The 21,373-nt window shown below is 41.5% G+C and overlaps 1 protein-coding gene across 3 annotated transcripts in view; it reads right to left on the reverse strand.

Annotated features, from left to right (window-relative positions):
• ASXL3 (ASXL transcriptional regulator 3) overlaps positions 1 to 21,373 on the reverse strand; it is a 157,650-nt gene that overhangs the window by 72,234 nt on the left and 64,043 nt on the right. The window contains exons 5-6 of one of the 3 annotated variants that reach the window (XM_048840570.2): positions 20,788 to 20,899; positions 5,078 to 5,199 (exon numbers count right to left, since the gene is read on the reverse strand). In XM_048840570.2, coding sequence (XP_048696527.2) covers positions 5,078 to 5,199; positions 20,788 to 20,899 — 234 coding nt within the window. Of the gene's footprint in view, positions 1 to 5,077; positions 5,200 to 17,054; positions 17,069 to 20,787; positions 20,900 to 21,373 lie in introns of those variants that run through there. The other 2 variants (XM_048840568.2, XM_048840569.2) reach the window with 2 other exon arrangements.

A 21,373-nucleotide genomic window follows, 5' to 3' on the forward strand; every position in this document is an offset into this window, starting at 1 on the left:
CAGAGCAGTGTGATCACCTGTGTTCCATTGGTAGCAAGTGTGTGTGTGTAGATTGTTACTTGCATGGTAGGAGATCCTCACACTGGTTAGCAGGCCAAAATCCTCTCATGTAGACAAGATCATAGAGGGCAAAACAACAAGGGAATGCATGCCACATCCCCTCCCCAATAGTGTTGGATAAGAAGAGCTGTGTGGCATGCACCTGCCTCCAAAAGCAAGGAAGAAATAAGAATCTAGCAAAGGAGAACCTGCCAGCAGAAGCCACACATAAATGGGAGCTCTACCTCAGGAACTATTTTAGAGCAAGCCATCATAAACTAGGATCAAGTTGTTAAACCTTCCATTCAGTTATAATCAAGAGCAAAGTCAGGTGATGAAAATCCCCCAACCCTCCACAGAAGGGGAGACTAATGTGCCAGGTACTGGAAACACACTCAAGACTGAAATACTCAAAACATTTGCCCCAAAAGTGTAACACAAGAGAGGGTTTCAGAGTAACAGCCGTGTTAGTCTGTATTCGCAAAAAGAAAAGGAGTACTTGTGGCACCTTAGAGACTAACCAATTTATTTGAGCATAAGCTTTCGTGAGCTACAGCTCACTTCATTGGAGTGCCACAAGTACTCCTTTTCTTTTTACAAGAGAGGGTGGCAATACTAAAAAGCTCCAGGGATTGGGACATTAACACAGGCCTTGCAAGATGAGGACACGAGATGTGAGCTCTGACACAGACTCTTAAAGTGGACTACCACCGCAACCTCCCCTATCCCTGAATAGCAGAGCGCAGAAGTGACTAAGCAAAAGTGCCTATCCCCCACTGCCATTCTGACCTAGTCATGGGCAGGACCCAGGGCTCAAAAGGTGCCCTCCTTCTCACACCACAGGCACAGCCACAGAAGCATGGTGATACTGGAACAAATCCCAGTACACAAGGGGAGGCATGTCTTAAAGATGCAGAATGTTGCAGGGGAAACTAAACCTACTCTTAGTGGTCTAAAACAAAAGATTTCTAGAAATCTTTATAAAAAACAACCCAAACTCCAACATAATACTCTAAAGCCAACTCCACATGATTAGTTTGGTTTAATAACTATATTAACAGAGCAGACCACTCCACCTGAGCTCAGATCTTCAAGCAATATTTCACATTATCAGCTGGACTTTCATTTACATTTAATGGGCAAAAATTAAGCAAAAGATCAATATTAATTAAAAAAATCTTCCCTTATTTAATATGATGAAGGGGAAAAATGGTTGAAAGAATGCTTTGTGGACTGCCATTTTGTGAGGGACTGTTTTATTAATGAAAAAATAAATGTACAACTAGGCAAGTGCTCACTGTGACACTGTACAGCATAAGTAGCTCTTATTAAGAGCACAATGAAGGTTTAGCTTCTTGGTATTGCAGAATAAAACCAGTAAATTAATATCAGTTGGTGGAGTGTCACATACAATTGCCTAATGTTTCTGTGTATTCAAACATACTGCAGGCTATTCTCTGTGCAAAGACGACACATTATGTGTCCATAACACCAATACAAACCCTGAAGAGAGGATATATGGTAGGTGAATAAACTTTCAACAGCAATATTCTGAACAAAATTGCTATTGAAAGTTCATTCATCTATCTTATAGGATTTACAATACTGGATTATATCAAATACAGCATCTTGCCTGTGGCAGTGGCCAATACTTGAGGCTTCATAGGCAAGTAAAAAAAAGTGCAAAAAACCTCATCACCTCAACACACCTAACCAATTGTGCAATGTTGTACATGATGTAAACCATTCTTCACAGACAGCTGTAATAATAAACTCACAACCTGAAGAATAAGATCTAATTACCATAATCTTAATTACAGCTGCTTTCCATTCTTTCTATTGACTACTTAGCATTCTGGTACTCTTGCAAACCTACTGCCCTATGGACAGTTTTGCAAGGACTTCCATCTCGGATATGAATTTTTATGTTAATAAAGCTTCTGTAATTGCTTTTGGTCTCTGTTCATTTGTTTTATTTTTATTTTCAGCATTTTCCATCCCCTTCATTCCCCCAAAAGCAAGTAAGTGACAAATTTGACCCTAACTGTTTAAATAAATGTTGACTCTTTTCTACTCTAAAGGTTAGGAGTTCATGTAAAACAGTAGTGGCTTAAACACCATCCTGGCCACTATGGAGGTAGAAGCCCTCTACTCCAACATTCCACACAAAGATGGACTACAAGCCGTCAGGAACAGTATCCCCGATAATGTCACGGCAAACCTGGTGGCTGAACTTTGTGACTTTGTTCTCACCCATAACTATTTCACATTTGGGGACAATGTATACCTTCAAGTCAGCAGCACTGCCATGGGTACCCGCATGGCCCCACAAGTATGCCAACATTTTTATGGTTGACTTAGAACAACGATTCCTCAGCTTTCGTCCCCTAGAACCCCTACTCTACTTATGCTACATTGATGATATCTTCATCATCTGGACCCATGGAAAAGAAGCCCTTGAGGAATTCCACCATGATTTCAACAACTTCCATCCTACCATCAACCTCAGCCTGGACCAGTTCACACAAGAGATCCACTTCCTCGACACTATGGTGCTAATAAGCGATGGCCACATAAACACCACCCTATACCGGGAACCAACTGACCGCTATACTTACCTACATGCTTCCAGCTTTCATCCAGACCACATCACACGATCCATTGTCTATAGCCAAGCTCTACGATACAACCGCATTTGCTCGAACCCCTCAGACAGAGGCAAACACCTACAAGATCTCTATAAAGCATTCTTACAACTAACTACAATACCCACCTGCTGAAGTGAAGAAACAGATTGATAGAGCCAGAAGAGTACCCAGAAGTCACCTACTACAGGACAGGCACAACAAAGAAAACAACAGAACGCCACTAGCCGTCACCTTCAGCCCCCACCTTAAACCTCTCCAGGGCATCATCAAGGATCTACAACCTAACCTGAAGGATGACCCATCACTCTCACAGATCTTGGGAGACAGGCCAGTCCTCGCTTACAGACAGCCCCCCAACCTGAAGCAAATACTCACCAGCAAACACATACCACACAATGAAAACACTAACCCAGGAACCTATCCTTGCAACAAAGCTCATTGCCAACTGTGTCCACATAGCTATTCAAGGGACATCATCATAGGTCCTAATCACATCAGCCACATCAAAGGCTCGTTCACCTGCACATCCACCCCTGTGATATATGCCATCATGTGCCAGCAATGCCCCTCTGCCACGTACATTGGTCAAACTGGACATTCTCTACATAAAGGAATAAATGGACACAAATCAGATGTCAAGAATTATAACATTCAAAAACCAGTCGGATAACACTTCAACCTCCCTGGTCACTCCATTTCAGACCTAAAAGTCGCAATTCGCCAATAAAAAAACTTCAGAAACAGACTCCAACGAGAAACTGCAGAATTGGAATTAATTTGCAAACTGGACACCATTAAATTAGGCTTGAATAAAGACTGGGAGTGGATGGGTTATTATCCAAAGTAAAAACTATTTCCCCATGCTAATTTTTCCCCCTACTGTTACTCACACCTTCTTGTCAACTGTTTGAAATGGGCCATCCTGATTATCACTACAAAAGGTTTGTTCCCCCCAGCCCTGCTGATAATAGCACACCTTAATTAACTGGTCTCATTACAGTTGGTATGGCAACACCCCATGTTCTCTGTGTATATACATCTTCCTACTGTATTTTCCACTGCATGCATCCGATGAAGTGGGTTTTAGCCCATGAAAGCTTTTGCCCAAATAAATTTGTTAGTCTCTAAAGTGCCACAAGTACTCCTAGTTTTTTTCACATATTACAGAAAATCTAAACTAAATGGAGTTTCCAGACACTGTTTGACTCACTCACAACTCACCCATATTCCACACAATTAGTAAAGCCTGCTCCACTCACGACTCTACTTCTGCTGACCTACAAGCCTAAAGGCTCCAATTTTGCAAACCACCTGTATTCTGCAACTCATGTAGGCATGTGCTTAAAGTTAACTTCAAGCACATGCCTAAATCCTATAGACTTTAACGGGACTTAACTTTTAGTGCTTAAGTGTTCTGCTGAACAGGGATAGACATAAGCACATGCTTTGGTGCTTTGCTGAGCTGTGGCATAAGTTAATAACTCTGGAATGGCCTAGTGTTTGAGATAGTTGGCTTCAACTACCATTTTTATTTGCTAAATGTAACCCGGACACAAAATAAAGGAAAAATTAACCAACACCACCTCATTACACCAACATTTAAGAAAAGTTTTATTTTATTTGATAAAATAAAATCTTTAAGAAATGGGAACCATTTCTGCCTTTGGCAAACAGAAAGCAGGATTAGAGTGATGTTTTTTAAACAAGCATTTCTATGGTTTTTCATTCACTCTGCTCTGACATGAAACTGATTAGCACTGTTTGGAGCCAATTTTTCACATCATTATACTGTTCAGTTTACATCAAACCATGAATATTCAGTCACCTGTTCTAAGCTTTATTATTTATTGTGCAACCTAAACCCATCCAAACTCAGTTTATTCAAAACAGACACTCTCAGGTACTGTATTTTTGCATTAAATACAGTATGTGGACACACACTCACTCTATAGAGAAACTGAACAGCAAGTACACTCACCTTTCAGTGCTACAACCTCTCTCAAAATCTGTTTTGCAAAATTTATTTTAAAGAAGTTTGTCAACAAAAGGGCTTATATAAACAAAACTTGGGAAGTAACAATAAAGCTAACAAAACTTTTTCACTTGCACAGGAACCATTTAAAAACCTCCTCAAGTATACAATAATAAGCAGGATTACAGCACAAGTGCACAGAACACAAAAGCTTCAAAATTTCCCCCCACAACAGTTCTTCTTATTGCAGATGTTTACAGATCAAGAAAAAAACATCCAGCTTCATAAGTTGTTGGTATTTTTATTAGAAATGTCTTCACATTTTTCTGTGGTATTTCCACATTGATTTCTTGTTTAAATAGTCCTGAGCAACATGTTAAAAAGAAAGCAACCTGACTACCAATAAATACCAGCTTACCTGTTTAAGTGCCTTTTTGGTGTGCTGCTGGAAGGAAGACACTAGCTTGCTTTGCACTGGTGTGTTAGTAAGGCTTGAGTCTCGAGTGGAAGATGCTTCTTCAGGTATCTGCTTCGGACAAACTATGAAAAAAAAAAAAGAAAAGAAAAGCATCTTAAGAATACCATTGCTTAGGAACTTGAGGTCTTAAGAGGCTCCTACAAATGGAATAAGAGAACCCGTCACCAGAAAGCAATCTCCACAGCTGATGGCCCATGAAAGTCATGGAGTCCCAGGGTCTGTATAGACTTGAATTTTCAGCCACACCCTAACTTCTAATGCATCGCTTCACAAATGTTTGTTTCTAATCCTAGACTTGAATAGAGGTGAGAGCTGAGTTCCAGAATCATAGAATATCAGGGTTGGAAGGGACCTCAGGAGGTCATCTAGTCCAACCCCCTGCTCAAAGCAGGACCAATCCCCAACTAAATCATCCCAACCAGGGCTTTGTCAAGCCTGACCTTAAAAACCTCTAGGAAAGGAGATTCCACCGCCTCTCTGGTGAACGTTCACGCTGGGAGTTATACTACAGTGGTCTAATTATATTGCTAAATTTCCCCTTGTAGACATCCAAGCTCTAAGTGGCAACAGGGGCTGGGCCAGGACAGAAGTTGTGGAGTGTAGGAAGCTCCAATTACATACACTGAGCTATTTTCCATGCCACCCCACCACACTGGGGATCCTCCCCAATTCAGAAAACTAAAACTTTTCTCTTGAATAAGCCAGCCTGTTGCAGAACCAAATTCTATATCCTTCTGTACAGCTCCGGAGCTCATGGGTATTTTCCATGTGATCAAGCCTTGAAGTGGCAACTGAAATATTTTACATATATCATAATGTTTTCTAAATAGAAGTAGACAGTACCTTATTTTCCCCAGGAAGTTTAACAAGATTACATGTCTGAATATATATTTAGAAGAGAGACACTGATGGCCCTGTGTTCTAAAAATATTTATAAATATGTAACTGCATAACAGATTGTAATGGCTTCTAAGAAGCCCTCCCCGTCTATCATGTAACTATTGCTTGATAAACAAAGAACACACACATGCTCATTTGAATGATGGACTGGAATAGCTCACAAAAAGGAGTTCTGGTCTCCCAGGCAAATATATGTTGCTATTTTTCAGGTCTCTTAAAAATACATGTTTTAATGAGTTAATATTACTGTACTTGCTTTTAAACAGCTGCCTGAATGTGTGTTTGTGTCAGGGTCTCTAAGGTAAGAAAAAGCAAAGTAAATTAATTTATTTTTTAAATCCAACTATATTTAAACAATATTAAGGCTGCAAAAACAGCCAAAAAATTCTATTAGACTTACTTTTCAGCAGATATAAGTAAAATGGTTGCAGACTCTGATGCTTTGTCTATACTGCTCCTCCCACCAATTTTAAACACCAGTCCAGCTAAAACAGTGTTAGAACCAGTTTGAATTTTGGGTACATTTCCCCATGCTCACATAGCAAGGTTTCAATCCTGCCCTCAGATACACAGTGAAGATTGCCACACACCTTGGAATATCTACTATAGTACTATACATGTGTAAACAACACAGTAGATGGTTTTCCAAAATGTGCAATGGCGTGTACCATATCTATAAAAGCAGGTTTGGGATCCTCAAAAGAGTTGCAATGGCATACGTCAGCTGTGAATTTGACCTTATACTTTTATCTTGATTTGCTGTATGGTTTTTCTTTTTATTGCTCAGTGGACTGAGCAGAGAATTCAGTGCTGCTCAATTTCTTCATCTTTGGTAATGCCTTCCATCATTGATATTATTGAAACTTTTTTTTTGTATTTATAAGATAAAGTATGGAATTCTGACAACTTAATTGCCAATAATTCATTGCCAGTATGAGGTATAACTGGTAACATACTGAGCATTTGTTTTCATCTTGGGAGAAAAAAGTAGTCAATACTCATCTCACAAATGGTAGAGAAAGAACTACTTTTTTATAGTTATGTCATTATGTCAATACAGTTCTCATAGTGGATTGGGAAGCAAGTTTTGCCAGAAGCTTTATAAGTGAAATGTGTCTTTTTTCTTTTTTGCTTATGTTGAAATTAGGCCTCACAATACCCAGGGGAGCTGATGGGCAAAAAATGCCTTGAGCTCAACTGCATCACATGATCAGCAAAGCTCACTATCAAAAAGACAACTTAAAGTAGTAAGAAGGTGTCAGCAGCAAACACACACGCTAGTCTAAATATTTATTTAACTCCATCTGTGCAATATTTGTGCACCTAAGATATAAAACACACAATCCAAAACCAGAAACTTGATATTTTAAATTGCTCAACTTCTGTGTCCACATCCCTTTTTGTTTTTAATCAGAAATTTTCATGATTGTTATATTTTTATTAGGTAACCAGTTTGTTTTGTTGGAAAAGCAAAGGGGTCAAAGAATTGAAGGAAAAGCAAGAGTTGTTCTATGTACATAAAACCCTACAATGTAAGAAAGGGCAGAAGAGTGGAATCTGTTATAAAAACAAATGAATTATAGAAAAAATATGACAGGAAAGCCACAAAGTGTCCTTCATAAGAAAGTAGGACGCAACATGTCCTGTCACTAAGCATATATTTTATTCTTCCATGGTGACAGGGAACCCCACCCACTCCCTGTATAAATAGAAAGGTCCAATTCTGATGCAATTTCCAGAATATAAACCCAAGTATCGTTCATTTACTTTGGTGATGATACAAGTTCACAATGTTGTGATGCTGTATCACCATCCAAATGACAAGAAGTCAGAGCAAGTGTCAAACTCTTGATGCAAAAATCTCAGGACAAAGCCAGAATGTTTGTAAACATATAGAATGGAGGGGGGAAATTCATTATCTTACTTCCTGCGAATGAAAAGTGATACAGAAGGAAAACTAAAAGGAAAAGCCGAAGAGTAGAAGCAATAGCAAAACTCCACGGGGAATGGCAATATTCAGAAAAGCAACACCACAGCAAAAAAAAAAAAAAAAAAAATCAGCTCCAATATGCAAAATAAAATGAAGAACAGTGTAACACAAAACAGAGTTATAAGCATGAAGGGCTAGAAGTAACAGGGCACATGTCCATATACACCAATGATAAGTAGATGGAACTGCCACATACACACATACACTATATCAGAAGTGTGTGATCCTTTGTTCTCTCTGGATTATAAAACAGCAGCAGCAATACAACTGGCTGCCCATGCAAAAAGTTCTGAGTAGCATGGAGCAGAGTGGGACAAACATCTGGGCAGTCAGCAAGTATTCACCACTAGTGCCAAGAGGAAGTAGGGGAAGTTTCTGGAAGCAAGCAGAAATAAGGCAAGGGAGGCACTCCATTCAGTCATATAAATTAGCATTACTGTGTTCTATTCTATATGTCATCTCCTCCAAGGGTACAGGACCCAGTAGAGGAAGTGAGAAGAAAGTGGCTGCGAGAAAATAAACTGTTAGGTCTTTGAATTGACAGATGAGCAGGGTTTCAGGTAGAAAGGAAGTAGAAGGTAAGAATTCCTTAGTGAGTGTTCAGAGAGCCCAAAATGAAAAAGGGTTAAAAACAAACAAAACGACTATGCCTAAAATACTTGATACAAGGTTTATATATAACCTTTTCCCTTCCATTTTCTCTTCTCCTTTTAGCAGCAACTTCTCTTCATAGTGAGAAGGATACATTTTAGAAAACCTACAGAACCGTTGGGTTTTTTTTAAACAAAACGTAAAATCAATGTGCCAACCTTTGACAGCATGGTTCACTAACTTTTTCCAAAACCTTAAAATTAATTGAGGCTTGGGATAAAAATATTAAGTATATCAATGCACCAAAAAATGATTAGTGAAACATAATTCAAAATGACTATGCAGCTACAGCACAGCAAGTTATTAGGAAGAAGAAGATTTGTTTATGATCTGCAGAAAAAGAAAATTTCCCTGAATGCTTTAAGAAGCCCCATTTTTCCAAGATAAATGGAACACCTGATTTTGATTTCAGACAGGCCAGACTGATTTAAAATCAGACCAGAAAAATCAACAGTGGTACAATTCCTTCCTTTCTATGGAAACCACAGCAGACGAGAAAGTGTGTCTACTAATAGCCACATTACAAAACAAATTAATATTACTACCAGATGCTAAAAATCTATGCCCACACTCTTTAATATTAAATCATATAGAAAACATCCTCAGAAAAACATAAATCTCTGACTAAAATATCCCACAAAATTCTATATATTTTCGTTGGGTGACACAGATATATACTTGTTTTGACATAATTGGTCATAGCTTGTCAACACTGATATATCAAGCAGTTCACCTACGTCACACTTTGATCTGCAGAGCTTAACTTGCAAAATTTGAACAGTTCACATCTCCAATCTGTTACCTTTATTCTTTATCAAACAAAATATAGTTTGGGAGGCAAAGTGATTGTATAGTTCTTTGTATAAAGGAAATAGTAGTATTGTGAAAATATCAGGAACAGTGCTCAAACACATTTTTTTGGGGAAAAGAAAGAACAGAAAAAAAGCCCTGTAAAACGACATGCTCACATTAAAGTAACCAATGCAGCACAAAATATAATGGAACCTAAGAACTCCATAAATCTCAGAAAACTGTGGATCCTCATTCCACAGCAAGGCAACTTTTTCATCAGAGAAGTATGATCTGTCACTAACCAACCACCAACCCTTTAGGCCTCACTAATCCTGCTCTATAGCAGAGAATAACAGAGCCAAGAGACCTCACCCAACTAGCTCCCAGCCTCTCACATTGCACCACCTCAGTAATTAGGACCCTCCCACCCACACCAATGAAGCAAAGGGTAGTCAATTTTGCCCTGGAGGGGGTAGATAATTTTCCTTTGTAACTGCTGGTGGGGAAATGAAGAAAATAAATCAAAAGTTGGGTCTCTGTCCGATCTGTAAGCTGAGGAAGAGGCCCATATGTTCAGGCTGTGAGACCACTAAACTTCTGCTGCGGAAAAGCCCACTGCACACTAGTATCAGAATATTCACCAAACATATTCAGCAGAACCTCTCAACATCATTCCCAAGACCCAATTGCTATAAGTCCCAGGCTGCCTTGAATGAGCCAAAATTTCCATTCCTGGGAAGGAACAGTGTGGAAAGCCTCAATGGATACTTCATAGCCAAAGGAAGGGGAGTATTAGCTCCACACAGTCAGGAGTTATCCTTGTGGTTTCTTAGCCCAGAAAACACACAGAATTTCAATGGACTAACAATTGCAAAGACAAAATTTCAAGACTCAGGATGAGTCTGATCCTCCAACTTCTGGATGGCTGAACTACTGTATTCACTAGTGTTACGCTAGAGAGGAATTTGTCACAATGTAATCAGCTTCACTTTTGCAACTAAATAAGTTTTAAATTTAAGAAGTGCTGGGAACTGTAGTCTTTGTTAGAATGTAATCAGGTCACCTAGGGCTACTCTACACTTAAAAAGCTGAAGTTGGGGTTCTCCTGTCGGCATAAGTACTTCACCTCCCTAAAAGGCGGTAGATTGGTTGATGGGAGAATTCTCCTATTGACCAACCTAGTGCTGTCTATGCTGGGGGTTAGATAGGTTTAACTGCATCACTCAGGAGTATGGATTTTTCACACCCCGAGCAATGTAGTTGTACAGATCTAATTTTGTAGCGTAGATGAGGCCCTACTCAGAGCTGGTCACACTTTAGAATCTATGTTTGGGTTGGGATTGGAAGTGGAAGTCACACCTTTTTATGGATCACTACCATCTCCATCTTGAGATCACGATGCACTCCTCTGACTGGAGTGAAGGACCAAGTTGGCAGATGGAACCCAATGGGTTTCAGACAATCTGGAGATGGATACTGTTTTGACTACAGACCACACTACTGTGGTCTGCCACTCACAGTAGGATATTATAACCATATCTTATCCTAGACTATTACCATTTTGGATCTTAAGCACAAAGTATGGCTTCATCTTTGCATGGTACTTGGATGACCTATAACTGATGAAAAGAAAGCCTGCTAGAGGGCTGCTGGTGGAATTCTCTTTCCAAACTAGGTAACTGCAGCATGAATAATTTTTTTTTAACATATGCCATGAGGGTATGGGAAAGCCTGATGTGCAACCATTCCAGATGGTCGTCAATCTAATTAATCCAAGTTGTTAGCACAGCATTCAGTGAAACAATCACATGTTTATCACTGAGGAGTTCTAAAATTATTTTTCTAAAAAAATTGCTCAGATCAAGAAGTTTGCACCTGTGCTGGTAAAACTGTACCGAGGATGGTGGGAAAAAGGAAGAGGAGAAGAGCAGATTCTTCTCTACTTTAATTTCAAACACAGTTTTTTTGAGGTACTGAGAAATCTGAAGACTATGACTTAAAGACATCTGAAGACTATGACTTAAAGACAAGTGGAGAGACATTGGAGCCAGTTAACTATCAGTGCCCCACTCTGGCTACCACCTATTTTTAAAGAAGATACGGTTGGACACACCCACCCACACGCCTGCTCAACAAACTCTCTCAAGATGGAAGATTACTCCAATTATCACCCTGTCTTGAATCCCCCTTTTGGAAAAAGACCGTCAAGGATGATGGGTGGAACCATTCTGGCAGCATCTGGGACTCTCAAATCTTCTCACTTATTCAGTACATTACACAGATTATACTCATGTCAGCTGGTGACTTCTGGCAATGGATGAAGATCAGGTACACAAGATAATTCTTTCAGACTGTCAGACAATGCTGCCCATGAAGTTATGCTGACACATTTACAACCCAGCAAAGGTCTATGGAATCTCTCAAGTGGCTCCATTCCTTTCTTTAAGGGAGAACCCACAAAGTAAAATAGGCCAATTGCACATTTACTTTTAGCAAGGCCCCATAGGCTTCTATTCTGGCCTCTCACATGTTCAACATCTATCGGGGAGGGAACCATCTTATTGTTCTATGTTTGTACAGTTCCTGGCACTGTTCTGGGGTTCTGGTCCACAATGGGGTTCTGGGGCTCCTAGGCATGATTGAAATACATATAATAAATAAATAATATGGAGCCGCTGAGAAAAGAAAGAAATATAGTATATGGACAATACCCAGCATTATATAGTTTCACAGATTTGTAGATTTTAAGGCAAAAGAAATTATGTTCTTCCAGTGTTACTTCCTGTATAACACAGGCCAAAGAATTTTATGCAATAAGGCCCACATATTACGGTTGAGTTAGAGACTGGGGAAAAAAAAAAAAAAAGGGACACCAGATCTTAGAGACTTCAAATGATGGAAAATCCACCACATAGCCTGGTAAACTGTTCCAATGGTTACTTACCCTGTTCAAAATATGTGCCTTAATTCTAACCAGATTTCATGTAGCTTCAGCTTTCAGCCACTGAACCTTGGAAAGCCTTTGCCTAATAGATTAAAAAGGGCTCTCTTTTACCAGAAATCTTCTCGCCATATAGGTATTTATCAGCTATGATACATCACCTCTTAATTTTCTCTTTGATAAAATAACTAGATTGAGCTTCCTAAGTGTCTCACTGTAAGACGTCTCCAAATCGTAAGTCATTCACGTAGCTCTCTTCTGAACTTTTCTTCTGCACTGCTCATTTTTTAAGCAGAATGTTGTGTGTACTAAGTCAAATGCCTTATGTCTTAGGTCAGCACTTTCTAAACCTAACTTGTCTTCTCATCAAAAAGTGATATCAAGTTAGTCTGATAAAACCTATTTTTTATAAAATTATATTGACAGAATTAGTTATGCTACAATCTTTTATTCTTTACCGACTGCAACCCATATTAGCCTTCCCATCATTTTGCACAGAAATGTCATACTAACCAGATCATAATTACCAGGCTCATCCTATTTACCCTTTTCAAATATTGGCAAAACATTCATTTTTTCCAGTCCTCTGGAATTTCCCCTGTATTCCAAGATTTGTTTAAAAAAAATCAGCAACATTAGTTCAGAGAACACCTTGGCCAATTTTTTTTTAAATGCCTGGGTACACGTTATCAGGACATGGAGATTTAAAGTGTTTATCCATAGCAGTTGCTGTTTAACATCCTGTCTAGTAAATGTTTGAATATAAAATATTTCATTATCACTGTAAACTGTGAACACACAGAATCATAGAAATATAGGGCTGGAAGGGAACTCATGAGATCACCGAGTCTAGCCTCCTGCATTGAGGCAGGACCAAGTAAAGCTAGACCATCGCTGACAGGTGTTTCTCCAACCCGTTAAAAAATTTCCAATAACTGGGATTCCATAACCTCTATTCCAGAGCTTAACTTCCCTTACCGTTCAAAAGCTTTTCCCTCAACATCTTACCTAAACCTCCGTTGCTGCAGATTAAGCCCATTACTTCTTGCCCTACCTTCAGTGGACATAAGAGAACAGTTGTGATCACAGTCCTCTTTATACAGCCCTTAACATATTTGAAGACTTATCAAGTCCCCCCGCCCTTCTTTCCTCAAGTCTAAACATGCCCAATTTTTTAAAAAACTTTTCCTCATAGGTCAGATTTTCTAAAACTTATTGCTCTCCTCTGGACTCTCTCCAATTAGTCTACATCTTTCCTAAAGTCTAGTGCCCAAAATGGGACAAAGTACTCCAGATCAGGCTACTCCCCTGAATAGAGCATGACAATTACCTCCCGTGACTTACATACAACCCTCCTGGTAATACACCACAGAATGATATTAGCCTTTTTTTTTGCAACTGCATCACATTGTTGATTCGTATTCAATTTGTGATCCACTATAAGCCCTAGATCCTTTTTACCAGTACTACCGTCTAGCCAGTTATTCCCCTTTTGTAGTTGTGCGTTTGATTTTTCCTTCCTACGTGTGCTTTCCACTTGACTTTACTGAATTTCATCTTGCTGAGTTCAGACCAATTCTCTAATTTATCAAGGTCCTTTTAAATTCTAATTCAGTCCTCCAAAGTGCTTGCAGCTCCTTATCTTACTATCATCTGCAAATTTTATAAGCACACTCTCCACTCCACTATTAATGAAAATACTGAATAGTACCAGACCCCCACGGGACTCATAGAATCATAGAATATCAGGGTTGGAAGGGACCTCAGGAGGTCATCTAGTCCAACCCCCTGCTCAAAAGCAGGACCAATCCCCAATTAAATCATCCCAGCCAGAGCTTTGTCAATACGTATGTCCTCCCACTTTGACAGCAAACCACTGATGACTATTCTGAGTATGGTTTTTCAACCAGTTGTGCACCTACCTTTTAGTAATTTCACCTAGACCACATTTCCCTAGTTGGCTTCTGAGAATGTCATATGGGACCATGTCAAAAGCCTTACTAAAAATCAAGATATCCCACACCTACTGCTTGCCCCATCTACTAGACCAGTAATCCTGTCAAAGGAGGAAATTAGATTGGTTTGGCATGATTTGTTCTTGACAAATCCATGCTGGCTATTCCTTATAACCCTCTTATCCTCTATGTGCTTACAAAATGATTGTTTAATCATTTCTTCCAGCATCTTTCCAGGTATTGAAGTTAGACTGTCTAATCTATAATTTCCTGGGTCCTCTTTGTTCCCCTTTTTAAAAGACAGGTATTAAATTTGCCCCCCTCTATTCCTCAGATTTCACCTGTCCTCCATGACTTCTCAAAGATAATTGCTAACAATTCCAAGACTGCTTCAATTAGGGTATGTCTACACAGGGAAAGTAGGTTGAATTTATAGAAGTCGATTTTTAGAAAGCGATTTTATACGGTCGATTGCGTGTGTCCCCACTAAGTGCACTAAGTCGACAGAGTGCGTCCACAGTACTGAAGCTAGCGTCGACTTTCGGAGCATTGCACTGTGGGTAGCTATCCCACAGTTCCCGCAGTCTCCGCTGCCTATTGGAATTCTGGGTTATGCTCCCAATGCCTGATGGGGCAAAAACATTGTCGCGGGTGGTTTTAGGTACATGTCGTCAGTCGCCCCTCCCTCCCTCTGTGAAAGCAACGGCAGACAATCGTTTCGCGCCTTTTTTCCATGCGGATGCCATACTGCTTTCAGCAGATGGTGCAATAGAACTGCTAACCATCATCGTCATCCACTGCTTCCGCTGCCACTCTGCTCTCCTGCTCGTCTCGATAGCCAATTTCTCCATGTTGTCTCTCATGGGCTTCCGATGCAACTCTGCTCTCCTTCTCTCCTGAATCCACCTTGCAGGCCGTTAGCCACTGCTTCCGCTGCCACTCTCTGCTCTCCTGCTCACCTGGTGGTCTCACAGGGCCACTTCCACTGCAACTCTGCTCGGCTGCTCTTGTCTCGCTATAACACGGCAAGCATGCAGCCTGCTCAGCTGTTGTGTCCTGGCAGCAGACGGTGCAGTAGGTCTGCAAACCATCGTCACTGAACAACTGCTTCTGCTGCCACTCTGCTCTCCTACAGACACCATACCACAGCAAGCATGGAGCCCGCTCAGATCACCGTGGCAGTTATGAGCATTGTAAACACCTCGCGCATTACTGTGCAGTATATGCAGAACCAGAACCTGTAAAAGCAGTCAAGGAGGCGATGGCAGCGTGGTGACGAGAGTCATGAGGACATGGACACAGATTTCTCTCAAAGCACGGGCCCCAGCAATTTGGCCATCCTGGTGGGAATGAGGCAGCCTCGTGCCATGGAACGCCAATTCTGGGCCCATGAAACAAGCACAGACTGATGGGACCGCATAGTGTTGCAGGTCTGGGATGATTCCCACTGGCTGCAAAACTTTCGCATGCGTAAGGGCACTTTCATGGAACTTTGTGAGTTGCTTTCTCCTGCCCTGAAGCGGAAGAATACCAAGATGAGAGCAGCCCTCACAGTTCACAAGCAAGCGGTGATAGCCCTGTGGAAGCTTGCAAAGCCAGACAGCTACTGGTCAGTCGGGAATCAATTTGGAGCGGGCAAATCTACTGTGGGAGCTGCTGTGATCCAAGTAGCTAACGCAATCACTGAGCTGTTGCTATCAAGGGTAGTGACTCTGGAAAATGTGCAGGTCATACTGGATGGCTTTGCTGCAATGGAATTCCCTAACTGTGGTGGGGCGACAGACTGAGTGCATATCCCTATCTTGGGACCGGATCACCAAGGCAGCCAGTATATAAACCAAAAGGGGTACTTTTCAATGGTGCTGCAGGCACTGGTGGATCACAAGGGACGTATCACCAACATCAACGTGGGATGCCCGGGAAAGGTACACGACGCTCGCATCTTCAGGAACTCTGGTCTGTTTCAAAAGCTGCAGCAAGGGACTTACTTTCCAGGCCAGAAAATAACCGTTGGGGATGTTGAAATGCCTATAGTTATCCTTGGGGACCCAGCCTACCCCTTAAGACCATGGCTCATGAAGCTGTACACAGGCAGCCTGGACACTAGTCAGGAGCAAGTGCAGAATGGTGGTAGAATGAGCATTTGGACGTTTAAAAGCGCGCTGGCGCAGTTTAGTGACTCGGTTAGACCTCAGCTAAACCAATATTCCCATTGTTATTACTGCTTGCTGTGCGCGCCACAATTTCTGAGAGAGGAAGGGGGAGACATTTATGGCGGGGTGGGAAGTTGAGGCAAATCGCCTGGCCGCTGATTACGTGCAGCCAGATACCAGGGCAGTTAGAAGAGCACAGCAGGGCATGCTGTGCATCACAGAAGCTTTGAAAATCAGTTTCATGGCCGACCAGGCTACGGTGTGACAGTTCTGTTTGTTTCTCCTTCATGAAAACCCGCCCCCTTGGTTCACTCTACTTTCCTGTAAGCCAACTGCCTTCCCCTCCCGCCCTTCGATCACCGCTTGCAGAAGCAATAAAGTCGTTGTTGTTTCAAATTCATGCATTCTTTATTAATTCATCACACAAATAGGGGGATAACTGCCAAGGTAGCCCGGGAGGGGTGGGGGAGGAGGGAAGCACCGGGTGGGGTGGGGAGGAGGGAAGGACAAGGCCACACTGCACTTCAAAACTTACTGAATGCCATCTTTGTTGCTTGGGCAGTCCTCTGAGGTGGAGTGGTTGGGTGCCTGGAGCCCCCCCGTGTTCTTGGGTATCTGGGTGAGAAGGCTATGGAACTTAGGGAGGAGGGCGATTGATAACACAGGGGCTGCAGCGGCGGTCTGTGCCTTTCCTACACCTCAACCATACGCCAGAGCATATCAGTTTGATCCTCCAGTAGCCTCAGCATTGCATCCTGCCTCCTTTCATCATGCTGCTGCCACCTCTCCTGTTGCTCCAGCCATCTGTCCTCGCGTTCATTTTGTGCTTTCCTGGACTCTGCCATTGTCTGCCTCCATGCATTCTGCTGGGCTCTTTCAGTTTGGGTGGACTACATGAGCTCAGAGAACATTTCATCGCAAGTGCGTTTTTTTCGCCTTCTTATCTGCACTAGCCTCTGGGAAGGAGATGCTAGTCGCAGCGTTGAAACATTTGCAGCTGTGGGAGGAAAAAAAAGGGAGATTAAAATTGAAAAAGACACATTGGCCATTTAAAAGGAGGGGCTGACGTTTTCGGGTTAATGTGTTTCACAAACCCAACTAACCCCCTCCCCGCCCCCCCCCACACCCAATATTCTGGGATGATAGCCAGGCAGTGGGGGGAGGGGTGAAGCTAACGGCAGGGATGGTTTCTTTTCAGCCACAGGCAAACAGCCCAGCAGGAACGGCCACCTCTGAATGTCCCCTAAATAAAATTCTCCTCTTTCAACCAGGTGACCATGAACGATATCACTCTCCTGGGGATACCACAGAGAGATAAAGAACGGATGTTGCTTGAATGCCAGCAAACACCGGGACCACAGGCTGCCATGCTTTCTTATGCAATAATTCCAGACTACGTGCTACTGGTCTGCCGTGGTAAAGTGTCCTACCATGGAGGACGCAATAAGGCTCCCCAGAAACCTATTGCAAAGGCTTTGGAAGTACCTCCAGGACAGCTTCATTGAGATGTCCCTGGAGGATTTCCACCCCATCCCCAGACACGTTAACAGACCTTTCCAGTAGCTGTACTGGCCGCGAATGCACCCCAAGTCTTCAGGGCAAAGTAAGCATTAAACACGCTTGCTTTTAAACTGTGTATTAGATTTACAAAGGTACACTCACCAGAGCTGCCTTCTCTGCCTTCAAGGTCCGAGAGCCCGGGTTGGGAGGGTATTGGCTTCAGGATGATAAACAGTTCCTGGCTGTCAGGGAGAACGGTTTCTCTGCTTGCCTGGTGTGCACTATCTTCCTCGTCCCCAAAATCCTCATCCCTGTTGTGAGAGACTCCCCCCTAGCAGGAGTCTATGTACAGGGGTGGGGCAGTGGTAGGGTAACCCCCTAGAATTGCGTGCAGCTCATCACAGAAGCAGCATGTCTGGGGCTCTGACCCCAAGCGGGCATTTGCCTCTTGGGCTTTTTGGCAGGCTTGCCTAAGCTCCTTAAGATTCATGCGGCACTGCTGCGGGTCCCTGTGATAGTCTCTGTCCTTCATGCCCTTGGAGATTTTTTCAAATATTTTGGCATTTCATCTTTTGGAACGGAGTTCTGATAGCACGGATTCAACTCCCCATACAGCGATCAGATCCAGTACCTCCCGATCGGTCCATGCTGGAGCTCTTTTGCGATTCTGGGACTCCACAGTCACCTCTGCTGATGAGATCTGCACGGTCACCTGTGCTGATCAGCTTGCCACACTGGCCAAACAGGAAATGAAATTCAAAAGTTCGCGGGGCTTTTCCCGTCTACCTGGACAGTGCATCTGAGTTCAGTACTGTCCAGAGCGGTCACAGTGGAGCACTGTGGGATAGCTCCCAGAGGCCAATACCGTCAAATTGCGTTCACACTAACCCAAATTTGACCCAGCGATGTCGATTTCAGCGATAATCCCCTCGTCGGGAAGGAGTACAGAAATCGATTTTAAGGGCCCATTAAGTCAACAAAAATGGCTTCGTTGTGTGGGTGCAGGGTTAAAGCGATCTAATGCTGCTAAATTCGACCTAAACTCGTAGCGTAGACCAGGGCTTAGACCCCTAAGCACTCTATGATGAGCTTCATCAGACCTGCCAACTTCAATACATCTAACTTACCTAAATATTCTTTAACCTGTTCTTTCCCTATTTCAGCTAGCATTTCTTCCCTTTGTTGTTAATACTAACTGTGTTGAGTATTGCTCACCATTACCCTTTTTAGTGAAGACTGAAGCAAAATAGACATTAAGCTTCACCCAGCTTCTTTCCTAGTAGAAAGCAGAAATATGTATTCAATGCTTTTGCTTTCTTTGCATCATTATTGACAATTTTTCCATACCTACTTAGTAACAGATTTATGACTTTCCTATGATTTCATTTGCCCTTGAAATACTTCTTAATAGTCCTTCCTGCACCGTGTACCAGTTAAGGCTGCACACATTACATATCTAATATAAAAGTCTCTAAAGCAAGGAAACGAAAAGTTAAGCCATCAAAGAGTACATGCCCTTTATAGCTCTACCCAGATTCACAATCTCATAATTCAATTCACAAATGTCTATCTTAAGTACATATATGGCCCCATAATCATGGTTTCTGAGCACCTCACAATCTTTAATATATTTAATCCTCACAACACCCCTGCGAGGTAGATAAATATCATCATCCCCATTTTACAGATGAAGAACTGAGGCACAAAGAGACGAAGTGACTTGCACAAGATCACACAGGAATTCTGTGGCAGAGCAGGGACACGAACCCAGGACTCCCATATCCTAAGCTGGTGCCCAAAACACTGGAACATCCTTCCTCATTCTATTGTTCCTTATATTTACCTGAGTAATAGTACCCCACAAAGATTATGTAAATCCAATAATGGGTATGTATCCCTACCCCACAGAAGGATCCAAAAGGGTATGCTGCAAGTCCACTAGTAGTTCAGGGTTCAAGAGGGAAGGCAGAACAGAGAAATGCTCAAAAAGGGCAATTTCAGTGGCATATAGCCATGAAAACTTCCAATATACTGTAAAGTATGTACAGTAACACTTCACTGGTTAATCTTCAAGAGCTATAGCATTCACCACTAATTGTCTTTAGTTGGTTTAGGGGTTTATATATGATAAAAATTTGAGGGATTAGGTTCTCTCTTTATATGTATTTATTACCTCCTAAAAGTAAAAAGTTATATTTCTAAGGGTGGCATTTTAAAGTACCATTGTTCAGCATATCAGTATTTAAGATCTAGGTCACACTACCTTCATTGTGCCAGGCACCATACCAGCACAAAAACAAGATCCCCGCCCCAAAGAGTTTATAAATCTAAGATCTTGGTCCTACACAAAGAACTGTGTTGGAGGAACCCTGTGCCCATGCAAAATCCCACTGAAGTCAATGGGGCTCCAGACAGGTGTAGGACAGAATCTACCTATACTCTACAGGATTGGGGCCTAAGAAGGCAAGTGATATACTAAAGGGAGAAGGGGGGAAATACTAAATGAAAAACAGGTCTACTCAGAACACTGTAAATACTTCATAGCTTCCCCATAACACAACTGCCTTTTAAAAACAAAAACAAAAAGGCCACTTTTCTCATGTGCCCCTGACCCCTCTATAAGAACAAAATTGGGAAGTTGTTTCTCAAAATTGTTTTAATTAGTTGCAAAAACAACCATAGTTTATTTTGAAAACATGAATAATGAACCTAATTGGTATATATGCTTTCCATAGTAGCTCCTGTAAAGTGAAATTAAGAATACCTACCTCCATTTTCTTCTCCATTACTATTGTTTGTCTCAGCCATTTCAGTGCCATCTAACTCAGATTCACATCCTAAATCCAATGTTCCATCTGCTGGGCATGTAGATTCTTCTTTCTGCAGTGTTTTTTGTTTTGTTTTTTTTAAAGGGAGGAGGGGAGAGAAAAGAAAAATAATGTAAGGCCAGCCACAAAAAATGTTTATATTACGGTTAGGTTTTCCCGAAGGTAAAACTGTTGCAACACATATGGGTGTCTACATTTCAAAAACTGATCTGCTTCCTGTATAAGAGTTAATTTATGGCAAGAATAAAAACATGATCTTTACGAGATAATTCTTTTAGCTTTTGATTTTCAAGTTATCCTGTAAAAAGTCACATTTTAGACTTTTATATAAAAAGTTATAAATCAAAGTGCACTTCCTTTCACTTTTTGTGTTTGAACAGACTTGTTTGGCACTTAAAAATTCCAGTCATCTAACTGAACGTCCTAAGGGCTGCAAGAGAAACACAAATCCTTTAATGTTTCTCTTTTCCCTGTGCCTGTTTCCTGAATTCAAATAGCTGCAGCAACCTGGAACTCAAAAGCCATG

Source organism: Caretta caretta, chromosome 2, assembly GCF_965140235.1.
Source record: "Caretta caretta isolate rCarCar2 chromosome 2, rCarCar1.hap1, whole genome shotgun sequence".
Classification (NCBI taxonomy): domain Eukaryota; kingdom Metazoa; phylum Chordata; order Testudines; family Cheloniidae; genus Caretta; species Caretta caretta.